At 46.0% G+C, this 13,576-nt stretch overlaps 1 protein-coding gene across 5 annotated transcripts in view; it reads right to left on the reverse strand.

The window, feature by feature from the left end:
• LOC119853819 (pleckstrin homology domain interacting protein) overlaps positions 1-13,576 on the reverse strand; it is a 311,916-nt gene that overhangs the window by 29,614 nt on the left and 268,726 nt on the right. For all 5 annotated transcript variants that reach the window (XM_038397319.2, XM_038397318.2, XM_043510549.1 and 2 more), the window contains one exon: positions 2,765-2,890. In XM_038397319.2, the coding sequence (XP_038253247.1) occupies positions 2,765-2,890 (126 nt within the window). The remainder of the gene's footprint in view (positions 1-2,764; positions 2,891-13,576) is intronic.

The following is a 13,576-nucleotide window of genomic DNA, read 5'->3' on the forward strand; positions in this document are numbered from 1 at the left end:
CAACGTTCCCTGCATCTGCAAATGGTACATGGGGAACGGATTTTGCTAATGTAGGGGCATTTGTGTTGTATTGAAAAAGAGGTTCTTTAACAAAGGCCAGTAATTTTGTCAATGACCAGGATTCTTTGTAAAACCATTCAGGCCTGAACCAGCTTGAATGCCAGCTTTTCTACGTTGCCCTCCCAAAACATGAGTTTGTGTGACTTTCCAGAACTGTACAGAAGGGATAGACGGAGAAAGGGAAAAGAGAAAAGCCTGGCTTGTTTCTGGTAGTAATGGCAGTGAGTTTGGAAGGCTGGTACTCCTAGTCAGGTAGAGTTAAGATTGTGTAGTGGTTATTCTAGTAATGAGGGGTGGTGTCTCTGTGGATGGAGGAATAGGGCGTATATACTGCTGAGGTCTTAAAACAATTTCCTTGCTTTTGTGTTAGGAATATTATGTATATTATATTTAACTAATACACAGCGTAGAATGTGTGTGTATTAACAAGTCTGGTGTCTGGGAGAGGAGATGCAGATGCTTTGGATACTGGGGGCGTCAGCACTAGCAACATCTCAGTTGTGTGACAGAGAGAGACCTTCCTCCCTGCCAGGATAGAGGGGATCCTACTACCCCCTACTGGTATCCAAGGATTTATTTTGCTGAACTCCCATTGCAAAGCACCTGGTCACTGCCCCAACCCCAATCTTCTCCTTTTGGCTGTGGGGAGCCTGGTATGTGCAGGGTGGAAAGACTCCGTGCTGTGACTGTAGCAGTGGCAGCTCCTCTCCCAAATGGAGGCAGCTGCCAGCCTAGCGCTGGGAGGGAGTGATGAGCCCCCACAGTTACAGAAGCAGAGGCCTGGAAAGCGGAATTAGTAGCAGAAAGCAAGCAGTGAGTGAGCAACTACATGTAACCGAATGAAGAACAAGAAGGGACTGAGTGGGACCAATCCCAGCAAGAAAAAAAAAAAAACCACCTGACCAATACAAGACATGCTACTACACACGCTTCTCTGTCTGGGGAGAGGATGAGAGAACAAACAACACATGACAGATATGTAGTCATGTTGCTTAATGTACTACTAGAAGGCGCTCATATATTATGGTGGTGGGCATCGTATTAGAACCTATCCAAAACAGAAAAAAGGATGGTTATTACATGATATCAAGCTGAAGGGTTTGGGGCAAGAGCCTCTCTCCCCCAAGATACTGGTTTGGCGTCAGCTACATGTACTTATATTGCCATTGTTGGCCAAATCAAAATTTTTGCACCTCTGCAGGACTCCCCTCACAAAGGGGAGGTGGGATTACAGACAATATCTTTTACTGAAATTTTTACAGGATCTTGTTCTTCAGCTCCCATTTTGTTTCTTTTGTGCAAGAGGCTTATGGAGGTAGTTTTACCTAGTGGACTCTTTAATTCACTAGTGCTATCAGGGACCTGCCTTGCCCCCAATTTGAGCTCTTTGGTTGAGTATGGGTATGTCTACACTGCAATTAAAAGCCTGTGGATGGTCCAAGTCAGCTCGCTTGGGCTCGGGCTAAGGGCTATTTAACTACGGCATAGACATGTACCCTGTGTGTGGCTCCTAACGAACAAGAACTGGATAAACATTTCTGTGATTTAAGGACCAGACAGCTCTTACACAATGTGTCTAAGGACTTGTCTACACAAACATTTAATTGGTGACAAACTGGGATGTAAATCTACTTGGCACTTCCCTGCTGCACACTAATTGTTTGTGTGGACCCTGCTGCCGCACATTAACAATTCTCTAATGCTCCTTGATCTACTCCCTCAATAGAATGAGGTAGAATGACTAGATAGGTCTGATCGAGTTGGCATGGTATATTAATAAATTGTTAAACAAATAAAATGCTGACAAAGACTCTTATTTCTACTCTCTACTGAATTTTAGTACAATATTGGAAGGGCCCATCTGGTCTAAGAGGCCATGACTGCGCTACTGAAAAATCACTCCCTTACCTTTTTGTTTTAAACTTCCCCTTTACTTTTTTTCCACTAGAGAAAAGAGTGGAGGGGGAAGAAATTAAATTGAAAGTAGGTTTTTACATCAAAAATTCTCAAAATATTTTATTTAAAATTATAATAAAAAATGAAAAGTTTTGCAAACCACACACATTTTTCAATTTTTCATAAAACACAATTACCATTTTCCAACTAGCTCTAGTTACACCAAATGGGAAGGTTTTAGAATGAAATTCCTACAAGTATTGTATTATTAGCTCCATGTTTTAATACTGTGTTCAAGAGACTGTTTTTGTATCTGCACCCTGTACAAACCACTAAATCTATCACTTGTCAGAAAGCTCATGTAGCAAATGAAAAATCAGACTATATATCATAATTAATTTAATATTGAAATTTCCCTTTCCAGAGTAATTGGTACATTTCTGCTTTTAGAAAGTTTCAAATATTTCTTAATACCCTACATAAATACTTCCTGGGAAAAAAAAATCTTAGGATGTTAATGTCCAGATTCAATTTCTAATTTGTCATTATTCAATTCCTTGTTTCTGAAATGTTTTGTTTTATAAACTCCAGTGTATTAAACTGAATCCTATTTTGCAGTAATTGGCATAATGTTCTTTACATAGCCTTTGAATTTCCCCTCTCCTTTTCTAAACATAAATGTTTTGCACTTCTGACCTTCTGTAGAGTAGGTGGCAGGCTCACATTAACATGCAAAATTAGCTACTAGTCACTTTTTATCCGTTGTTAGAAAATAGAACAAAAATATTAGATCTGTTCATCAACTCACTTTATGAAGTGTAGCAGAAGATCTGTAACGAATTTGGCAGATTTAACAATAGGGCTTCCTGGTTCATTGAACGTGCGTGTATTATGTTCTATGTACCGAACTTCCCACATAAGTGAAGAAAGCCGCCTTTGTGGGGAAAGAAAAAAACAAACATAGAAGACATTGAACAATTACATATTATAATATCTGGGTTAAAATTTTAAAAGAAGTCTCCCATATCTTCTTTCAAGCAGTTTAAAAAGGAATAACAGCCAAAAATTACATTTCTTGATTAGAGCAAGAAATCATATACTCTTATAAAGCTCTCTATCTGGACAACAGCGGGCAGCTTTCTCTTGCTTCCGGCTCCTACATGTGTGTCTGGTGTACATGGGGAGGGTATGCGGCTGCTGAGTGAAAGGGCGGGGGAGAGTTTTGACACCCTCACCACTAGTCAATCAGAAGATGGCTCAGAGGAATGTACTTCCCAGGCAATTCAGCTGGCTATCTATAGCTCTTCTCTGTTGCCCAGGCCTGGTCCTTGTCCTCCTAAAGCAGATGGGTAAGGGGGACAAAAATTTTCCTCTGATAGGCAGGGTCCTAGAGCAACAGCTAGAATTCTCTCCCTTACCCCTTAGAGTAGCTCTGATGAATACAGCCCCCCAGTTACAGAACAGTAGTCCCTGCCTGCATCACAACACAAGTAAAAGCATTTTAAAAAAATGGATGCAACTATTAATATGTCCCATGTTGTGTGATTGTCAAAAAATGAGGACACCCCCCATTTCAAACTAAATTCAATCTTAAAAGTTGTATGGAAATTGAGAGTAGGGCCAACTTTCCATTTATTTTGCAATTGCAAAGCACTATGGAAGAAATTTCTAAGACCTAACCTTTTCTCCCCCCAATAATTATGAAACCAGACAGAGTGAACTGGAAGACCAATTAATATATTCTACTGGGTGCATATGCACACCAAGACTACATAAAAGTGCTTTCTGTGAAAATGGTACTCAATTCCACAATGTGCTAAAAATAAAGTGAAGGAAGATAGGCTCTTCCTTACATAGTGATAATATGCTAGGCTTAAGTTTAACAGTCTCTTGTTTCCAAAGGCTAATGACATGTTCCAAGTAAAATTTCATGGCAAATTACCAGAGACTTCACCAGGGGAGCCTCCTCCTGTTGCTTGGCCCTCAGCCAGCTCACTTCCAGGTCTCTCCTCTGCTGGGGTAGTCCATAAACAAAACTAGGTGACTTAACACAAACAAACTGAGTCTATACGAGAGAGAGAGGAATGCCTCCCTCTAGGGGTGTATCTGAAGCAGGTCCTCCCTTCTATCAGGAGGGACCTTTGGGCAGTTGTTGTAGGGCGAGATCTTGCCTTCCTTCAGCTCTTCTCAGGAGCTGCAAATTGCAGATTTGCGCTCTTCCCTTGTCTGCCCCCAAATGAGCTATTCTGCTTCCTTTAAACTCCCCCTCTAGTCTGTGCATTGCTTGCAGGTGTGGCAGGATGGAGCTGGCTGAGGCCAGACCAGCTCCTTAACCCCTTGTTGACTAGTGTGGGATTTGCATACCCCATCACACTGCATTACATATATCTAGTATGGGTATCTCTCTCAGAGATGAAGCTGAAGCAGCTTGCTCCTGGTGGAATGAGCCTTTACCCCTTCTGGTGGGGGGATGCCAGCTAGTTGGTAACAAAGAGTAATACAACGCAAGATCCATTTCAAAAGCCTCCGCACTGATATAGGTTAACCTCTTGATCATTCCTCTATGGAAAAACATAGTTTAGGTGTCTTTGTAATGTCCCTTGTTCTCTGCAGATAAAAGTCCAAAGCTCTCCGGATGTCCAGAGATTGCAGTCCTCTCTCCTCTTCCAAGGCACGTGGTTTAGGAAAAAATACAGGGGAGTGGATTATGTGACTCATATGAAACTCGAAAACTACCTTAGGTATGAATCTGGAGTGGGGACATAGTGGGGACCTTTTCTTTACAGAAAGTAGTATATGGTGGGCCCACCATAGAATCATAGGATTAGAAGGGACTGCAAGGGTCATCAAGTCTAACCCCCTGCCAAGATGCAGGATTTGTTATGTCTAAAACATCCAAGACAGATGACTTATGACCATAAGCGCTCCCAGTTCACTGACTCTTCTGGACAACGTTATGGCTATCAGAAAGGCCACCTTAATGGACAGATGGATCATAGAGCATGGAGCCAGTGGCTCAAAGGGAGTCTCAGTGAGACACAACTGAACAAAACTGAGGTCCCACTGTGGTGCGGACTTCATCACTGGTGGAAAGGATCTGAGAATTCCCTTAAAAAAATCTAGTTGTGATGGTATGTGAAAAATCATACAGTTATACACTGGAGCAGGGGTGGCCAACCTGTAGCTCCGGAGCCACGTGTGGCTCTTCAGAAGTTAATATGCAGCTCCTTGTATAGGCACCGACTCCGGGGCTGGAGCTACAGGTGCCAACTTTCCAATATGCAAGGAGGTGCTCAATGCTCAACCCCTGGCTCTGACACAGGTCCTGCCTCCATTCTACCCTTTCTGCCCCCTTCCCTGAGCCTGCTGTGCCCTCACTCCTCCGCTCCACCCCAAGAGCCTCCTGCATGCCACAAAACAGCTGATCAGGAGGTGCGGGGAGGGAGGGGGAGGTGCTGATCAGCAGGGCTGCCAGTGGGTGGGAAGTGCTGGGCGCGGGGGGAGCTGATGGGAGGGCTGCTGACGTATTACTGTGGCTCTTTGGCAATGTACATTGGTAAATCTGGCTCCTTCTTAGGCTCAGGTTGGCCATCCCTGCACTAGAGGATGGAAAGCACTGATTGCCGCTAAATACACCTACAGAAAATTGAATGCAAGACCCAAAGGCTTAAGGGTAAAGAGATAATTTTAATATATGAAGGATTCCGACAGAGTCCAGAGACAAATTGTGTTGATGAACCCAAATTGAGGAAAGCTTCCATTTAGCTGAGGAACAGCTTCTCGTAGAATGTTTTCCACTTTGGTTAAAGATGGATTGCCCTCTTGGAACATGAGCCTTCTATCCCTGATGCCGATCCAAATACCAGGCTCTGAATTGCAGTGGCCCTGGTTTGTGACCTTGCCCCTGTGCTGTGTTAGAAAGTCAGGCAATGTGCAGATGATCATGGTTGGCTCTACCGAAAGCTTCTTCACATCAGTGAACCGGACCTGATTCAGCCAGTTGGGTGCAATGGAGTAAATATGCCAATGCAGAGCTCTCTGCTGATGTAGTGCTTCTAGTGTAGATCTGTCCTCTATCTCAGCAGAGCTCAGGGGAAAAATGTGGTATCAAAGGAACTAGAGAGAAAGCATATCCCATGCAGCCCTTCCACAACATGAGGGCATCTCCCAATAAGTCTTTCCCAGGGATGCTCTGGAGAAATACTGAGGAAGCTTCCTGTTCACGTGTGAGGCGAAAAGTTCTCAGGCTGGCATTCCCCACTGAGCAAACATGTCATTGATAACCAAATCATGACTCTGATTCGTGATTTGTGGAAAAACATCTGCTCAGGCAGTCTGCTAGGGAATTTTGCATCCCTTGTAAGTATGGTGTTGATGGAGTTATGTGATATGATGCACAAAGAGAGAGATCTCTTTCCCCCTTGCTTGTTTATATAAGATATTGCTGCATATTGTCCAATGTTATCTGAAAATGTTTGGATTGGATGAGTCATGGGAGGAAGGCATTGCAGGCTCAATGAACCACACTGAGTTCTAGTAAGCTGATATGCATTCTAGACTGACGAAGGTCCAGACGACCTGTACCATACAATCTTCCAGGTGTACACTGTGACTCAAAAGGGAGGCACCAGTGATGATGGTTGCTTCAGGTGTTGGTGTGTCCACCAGACAAGAGAGCCTGGTAACGTGAGTGGAATTGGGACCTTGTTTATGGTGCTCTTCTCTGATGAATACTCTGAGAGAAGCCAAGCTTCTAGGCATTGTAGATGTAGCCTGGCAAACGGTGTCACATATGTGCATGAAGTCATGTGGCCAAGGAGGGAAAGGCAAGTTCTGACTGATGTCCTGGGTCTAATAGAGATCTGGGGCATGAGAATGCTTGTGGCCTGAAACCTATCTGAGAGGTAGATACACTCTTGTGTAGTTGAGTCTAACGTCACCCTTATGAAGTCTATGCACCTTATGTGGGCCAACATGGATTTTGCATGATTGATGTAGACACCTAAGGAAAGTAAAAGATTGAGCAGAATACAGATTGCCCTGTGGACCTCCTTTTAGGAGTTATAGGATCATAGAAGATTAGGGTTGGAAGAGACCTCAGGAGGTCATCTAATCCAACCCCCTGCTCAAAGCAGGATCAGCCCCAACTAAATTATCCCAGCTAGGGATTTGTTAAGCTGGGCCTTAAAAACTCTAAGGATGGAGATTCCACCACCTCCATTGTAACCCATTCCAGTGCTTCACTACCCTCCTAGTGAAATAGTTTTTCCTAATATCCACCTAGACCTCCACCACTGCAACTTGAGACCATTGCTCCTTGTTCTGTCATCTGCCACCACTGAGAATAGCCTAGCTCCATCCTTTTTGGAACCTGCCTTCAGATAGTTGAAGGCTGCTATCAAATCCCCCCTCATTCTTCTTTTCTGCAGACTAAATAAGCCTGGTTCCCTCAGTCTCTCCTCATAAGTCATGTGCCCCAGGCCCCTAATCATTTTTGTTACCCTCCGCTGGACTGTCTCCAATTTGTCCACATCCTTTCTGTAATGGGAGGCCCCAAAACTGGACGCAATATTACAGCTGTGGCTTCACCAGTGCTGAATAGAGGGGAATAATCACTTCCCTCCATCTGCTGGCAGTGGCTCCTACTAATGCAGCCCAATATGCCGTTAGTCTTCTTGGCAACAAGGGCACACTGTTGACTCATATCCAGCTTCTCGTCCACTGTAATCCCCAGGTCCTGTTGTACAGAACTGCCGCTTAGCCAGTCAGTCCCCAGCCTGTAGCAGTGCATGGGATTCTTCCATCCTAAGTGCAGAACTCTGCACTTGTCCTTGCTGAACTTCATCAGATTTCTTTTAGCCCAATCCTCCAATTTGTCTAAGTCACTCTGGACCTTATCCCTACCCTCCAGCGTATCTACTTCACCCCCCAGCTTAGAGTCATCTGCGAACTTGTTGAGGGTGCAATCCATCACATCATCCAGATCATTAATGAAGATGTTGAACAAAACCGGTCCCAGGACCGACCCCTGGGGCACTCTGCTTTATACCAACTGCCAACTAGACACTGAGCCGTTGATCACTACCCGTTGAACCTGACGATCTAGCCAGCTTTCTATCCATCTTATAGTCCATTCATCCAATCCATACTTCTTTAACTTGCTGGCAAGAATACTGTGGGAGACTGTATCAAAAGCTTTGCTAAAGTCAAGGTAAATCATGTCCACTGCTTTCCCCATATCCACAGAGCCAGTTATCTCATCATAGAAAGCAATCAGGTTGGCAAGGCATGACTTGCCCTTGGTAAATCCATGTTGACTGTTCCTGATTACCTTCCTCTCCTCCAAGTGCTTCAAAATGGTGAGGCTGACAGGTCTGTAGTTCCTCAGATTCCCCTTTTTAAAGTTGCCTCTGAGAAGCCAGTCATTGAGGTATGAGAAGACTGTAAATCCTTCTCTTTTCATCCCAGCAACCACAACTGAGAAAATGTTGTAAACACCCCAGGTGCTGCGTCCAGACCAAAGGGGAAGACTCTGAATTGTTAATGGTCATGATTGCCACGGAGATAATGTGGAATTTTAGATTTTGAATAAACTTAACTGACATAGACTAAGAACTGGCCTCCAGTATTCTTGGGAATCAGGAAGTAACAGGAATAGAATCCCTTCCCATGATATTGAGATGGAACTTTTTTTATGGCTCCCCTGAGGTGCAGGGAGTTCACTTCCTGTTGTAAAATCTCATTTTAAGATTGATCCCTGAAGAAGAACTGGGAAGGAGATGTCACTAACTGGATACCTCTAATGCGATTTGTTTGTAGTTTGGGATGTCCAATTTTTGACAAATTGAGGAAGGCAGCCTCCAAACACCTAAATAGGAGACAGGAAAGGCTTCAATAAAGGGACACAGGTCTCAACATTCCCATCAAAAGAAACTTTTCCCCTGGGGATTAGAGCATTAAACAGCAGTGGATGTTGCCAAGGCTGGACTCCTGGGTCTATACACCTTCTGTCTCTTCTATGGTGGCTCCTAAGGACTTAATGATAAATGGGCTGAAAAGTTGTTCTTGACCTATATACCTGTCTATGATGCTTCCTCTTGGGAACAGGGGTATAAATGCTCAGCAAGTAAAGCATTGTTTCTGAATCTTTGAGGGAGTGGAGAAACACATCTGTTTTCTCAAGGAATAGGTTGTGTGACAAAGTTCCTCCTCTACCTTGGTGGGTCTTCTGCTTATTGGGGGATTTGCTCACCTCAGAGATTCAAAGCAGCCCTCAGTTTGGCTGTTTTTGTGAACCAACAGTACAGTACTCCCTGGGCAACTTCCCCATGGCCTCCTCCCAACAGCTTCTTTATTCTCACCACAGGACCTTCCTCCTGGTGTCTATTAATACTTGTACTCCTCAGTTCTCCAGCTGTACGCCTTCTCACTCTCAGCTCCCAGTGCCTCTTGCTCCCAGCTCCTCACACACGCACCACAAACTGAAGTGAGCTCCTTTTTAAACCCAGGTGCCCTGATTAGCCTGACTTAATTGATTCTAGAAAGTTCCTGATTGTTCTGGAACCTTCCCTGTTACCTTACCCAGGGAAAAAAGACCTACTTAACCTGGGGCTAATATATCTGTCTTCTATCACAGGTTTCAGAGTAGCAGCCGTGTTAGTCTGTATTCGCAAAAAGAAAAGGAGTACTTGTGGCACCTTAGGGACTAACAAATTTATTAGAGCATAAGCTTTCGTGAGCTAGTGAGCTGTAGCTCACGAAAGCTTATGCTCTAATAAATTTGTTAGTCTCTAAGGTGCCACAAGTACTCCTTTTCTTTTTGTCTTCTATCACTCTCTCGTGTAGCCACCTGGCCCGACCCTGTCACATAGCCCCCCGCCTCTGCTCAACACCAAGGGATTGGGCAACTTGGGATGTCAGGCAGTGTACCCGTGACAAGCCATCTGCATTGCCATGGTGGCTGCCAGCCTGGTGTTGTATGGTGAATTGGAAAGGTTGTAGGGACAGGAACCATCTGGTCACCCTTGCATTCTTCTCTTTATTTTGCTGCATCCACTGGAGGGGTGCATGGTCGGTCACAAAGGAAAACCGTTGTCCCAGTAGGTAATAACGAAGTGTTTCCATGGCCCATTTCATAGCAAGGCACTCTCTTTCAACTACGGCATACTTCTGCTCTCTCGGGAGGTAGAGGATTGGGTGTTCTTCATCTCCGACCTTCTGTGATAGGACAGCTCCCAATCCTACTTCAGATGCATCTGTCTGTAAAATGAATTCTTTGTTGAAGTCTGGGGCTAAGCACAGGATTACTGCAGAAGGCTGTCCGTAGATCCATGAATGTTTTCTCTGTGGCATCTGTCCACTTCACCATGGCCGGACCCCGGGCTTTTATCTGGTCTGTCAGAGGACTCGCTCTGGTAGCAAAATGGGGAATAAATCGTCGGTAATACCCCACCATACCCAGGAATGCCCGGACTTGCTTTTTCTGATTAGGCTGGAGCCAACTTTGGATAGCCTCTAGTTTGTTTAGTTGGGGCTTAACCATACCCCTTCCTACAATGTAGCCAAGGTATTTAGCCTCGGCTAGCCCTATAGCACACTTGGCTGGGTTGGCTGTGAGGCCAGCTCGTCTTAGTGTGTTCAGAACCACTTCCACCTTTTCCAAGTGGATTTCCCAGACGGGGGTGTGAATAATCACATCATCCAGGTATGCCGCTGCATAACTGGTATGGGGTCGTAGGAGCTTGTCCATAAGATGCTGGAAGGTGGCAGGTGCCCCATGCAGTCCAAAAGGAAGAACAGTATATTCAAACAGACCCTCTGGGGTAGAGAATGCCGTTTTTTCTTTCGCATCTTTGGCAAGGGGAATCTGCCAGTATCCCTTCGTTAAATCAAGGGTGGTCAAAATTCGGGCGTTGTCCAGGCGGTCAACTAACTCATAGATATGGGGTATGGGGTATGCATTGAATTTGGATATCTCATTCAGCCGGCAAAAGCCATTACAAAACCTAGTGGTGCCATCGGGTTTGGGCACCAACACAATCGGGCTTGACCACTGACTATGGGACTCTTCGATGACTCCCAGCTCCAACATCCTTTTTACCTCTGCCTTGATCTCCCTTTTTGCCGCTGGGACCCGATAAGGCCTTAAAGTTACTTTTGCCCCAAGGTCTGTGATAATGTGGTGATATGTTTCGGTGGTCCAACCTCGTTTAGTTGAAAACACGTCCTGGTATCAGTTGATCATCTCAGTTATCTCCTTCTTCTGGTTTGGTGTCAGATCAGTGGATATCCTGATCCGCTCCTGCATGTTATTTCCCTGGATAGGGGGTCTCTTGGGCCACTACACACGCCTCTCGCTGGTGACAAGGCTTTAAGAGGTTAATGAGATAAATTTGTTCTTGTTTCCGGCATCCTGGGTGCCGCACCTTGTAGGTTACTTCCCCCACGGGTTCAACCACCTCATAGGGCCCCTGCCATTGAGCCAAAATCTTGCTTTCTGCCATGGGTACCATCACCTGATCCCCTCGTTGGAATTGTCGGACTTTTGCCTGGTGATTGTAAGGGGTTCTCTGGGCCTCCTGCACCTTTTCCAAATGTTCCCGTACAATAGGGGTGACCCGGGCTATCCGTTCTCGCATCTGCAACACATGGTCAATTATATTTCTCCCCTCATTGGGTTCCTCTTCCCAGATTTCTTTCGCGATATCTAGTATGCCACGGGGGTGGTGTCTGTATAATAATTCAAAGAGGGAAAACCCAGTTGACGCCTGAGGTACCTCCCAGATTGCAAACGTAAGGTAGGATAGTAGGGTGTCCCAATCCTTCCCGTCCCGATTTACCACTTTCTTTATCATTGCCTTGAGGGTTCGGTTAAACCCCTTTCTACCAGCCCATTGGTCTGCAGATGAAAGACTGAGTTCTCAGGGTTTCGATATGGAGCAGCGTACAGAGGTCCTTCACTAGCTTCAACGTAAATGGGGTACCTTGGTCTATTAATATCTCCTTTCGTAGCCCCACTTGGGCAAAGATCCCCACCAACTCTTTAGCTATCATTTTAGAGGCTGTGTTCTGCAGGGGGACGGCTTCTGGATAGCGAGTAGCAAAATCCAGAACGACAAGTATATATTGATGGCCCCGGGCTGTCTTCTCCAGGGGTCCCACTAGGTCCATGGCTATTCGCTCAAAGGGCACCTCTATGATGGGAAGGCGTACTAAAGGTGCCCGCAAGTGGGGATGGGGACTGTGCAGCTGACACTCCAGGCAGGACGCACAGTACCTCCACACTTCTTCATGTACTGTGGGCCAGAAGAATCATCGCAGGACCTGTGCCAGGGTCTTCTCTACCCCCAAATTCCCCCCAAAAAGATGACTATGGGCCAGACTTAATACAGCATTCTGGTATTTTTGAGGTACTAGGATCTGCTGTACCTTCTGCCCCTGTACTGGTGCAACCCGATATAAGAGATTCTTTTTCATTATGAAGTAGGGTCCTGGTCCCTGGATTTTCCCTTCCAAGGGGACCCCATCTATTTCGGTCACCTCCTTCCTAATGCTGTCGTACCTTGGGTTTTCAGCCTGCTCCCGTCCAAAATTTCCTCTCCCGGGGCTAATCTGCCCGAGATCTAGGGGGCCAGTCTCTGTTGCCTCTACTGGTTCAGAGGCGCTGGGCTGTGGGTCAGACTTGGGTGCTTCTCCCTCCTGGGTGGCCTCCTTTTCAGTTGCTCGGGTCCGCCTACCTATGAGAGCGACCCTCTGGCTTTGGGCCAGTATTCGGGTTCCCAAGGCCTTAGCTGCCCTCCTTTCCCTTTTCGACTTCCTACCCTGTCTGGGAGTGGAGAACAAATCTGGGGATATTTCAGAGAAGATTGGGGGTTGACGGTCTACTGTGGATGCCTCACTAACTTCAGGGTTTCCCCCTTTCTCCAATTCCCCTACTGGGAGTAAGTCTCCAAACCTTGGGAAGTTCCTCCCTATGAGCACTGGGTATGGGAGTTTAGGGACTACACCAGTTGCTACCTCAGTAGTGTTCCTCTGAATCTTGATTTTTACTGGGATGGTGGGGTAATAACCAACTGTCCCATGGCCGCATGTTATCCCCGTACACTTAGCCCACAGCAGCTGATTACGCTTCATGAGCTTCCCCGAGACAAGCGTGATAGCACTCCCCGAATCAACCAGTGCCGTGGTCTCTACCCCATTTAGCTTCACTGGTCTGGTGTATATATGTGGGGTTAGTGAGACCCCCACAAGGTGGATTAGGGAACATGGGTCTGCCCAGTTCCCCAGGTTACACTGCATAGGCTCCTCAGCATTGGGACACTGTGCAGCTATGTGTCCCCACTCCCTGCAAGCGTAACATCTGTATGGAGCCCTACGTGTTCCCCGGTCTCTTGGTTTGGGCAGCCTAACATCATGATCCTCTTCCCCCTCAGTGCTCCGACTCTTTTTGGCTTCTGGAGGGCCTTCAGCCCCGCTCTTTTTCCACCTAGGCTCTCCTGGTGGCCAGTCACCCGAGCTCTATGGCTTGGTGCTAGTTTAACCTGGGGTGCTTCTTCTTTAACTGGTCAGGTCAGCTCCCTCGCCGTCCTTCGCCTCTCTACCACCTCATTGTAGGTGGAGA

This window comes from Dermochelys coriacea, chromosome 3, assembly GCF_009764565.3.
Source record: "Dermochelys coriacea isolate rDerCor1 chromosome 3, rDerCor1.pri.v4, whole genome shotgun sequence".
Taxonomy (NCBI): domain Eukaryota; kingdom Metazoa; phylum Chordata; order Testudines; family Dermochelyidae; genus Dermochelys; species Dermochelys coriacea.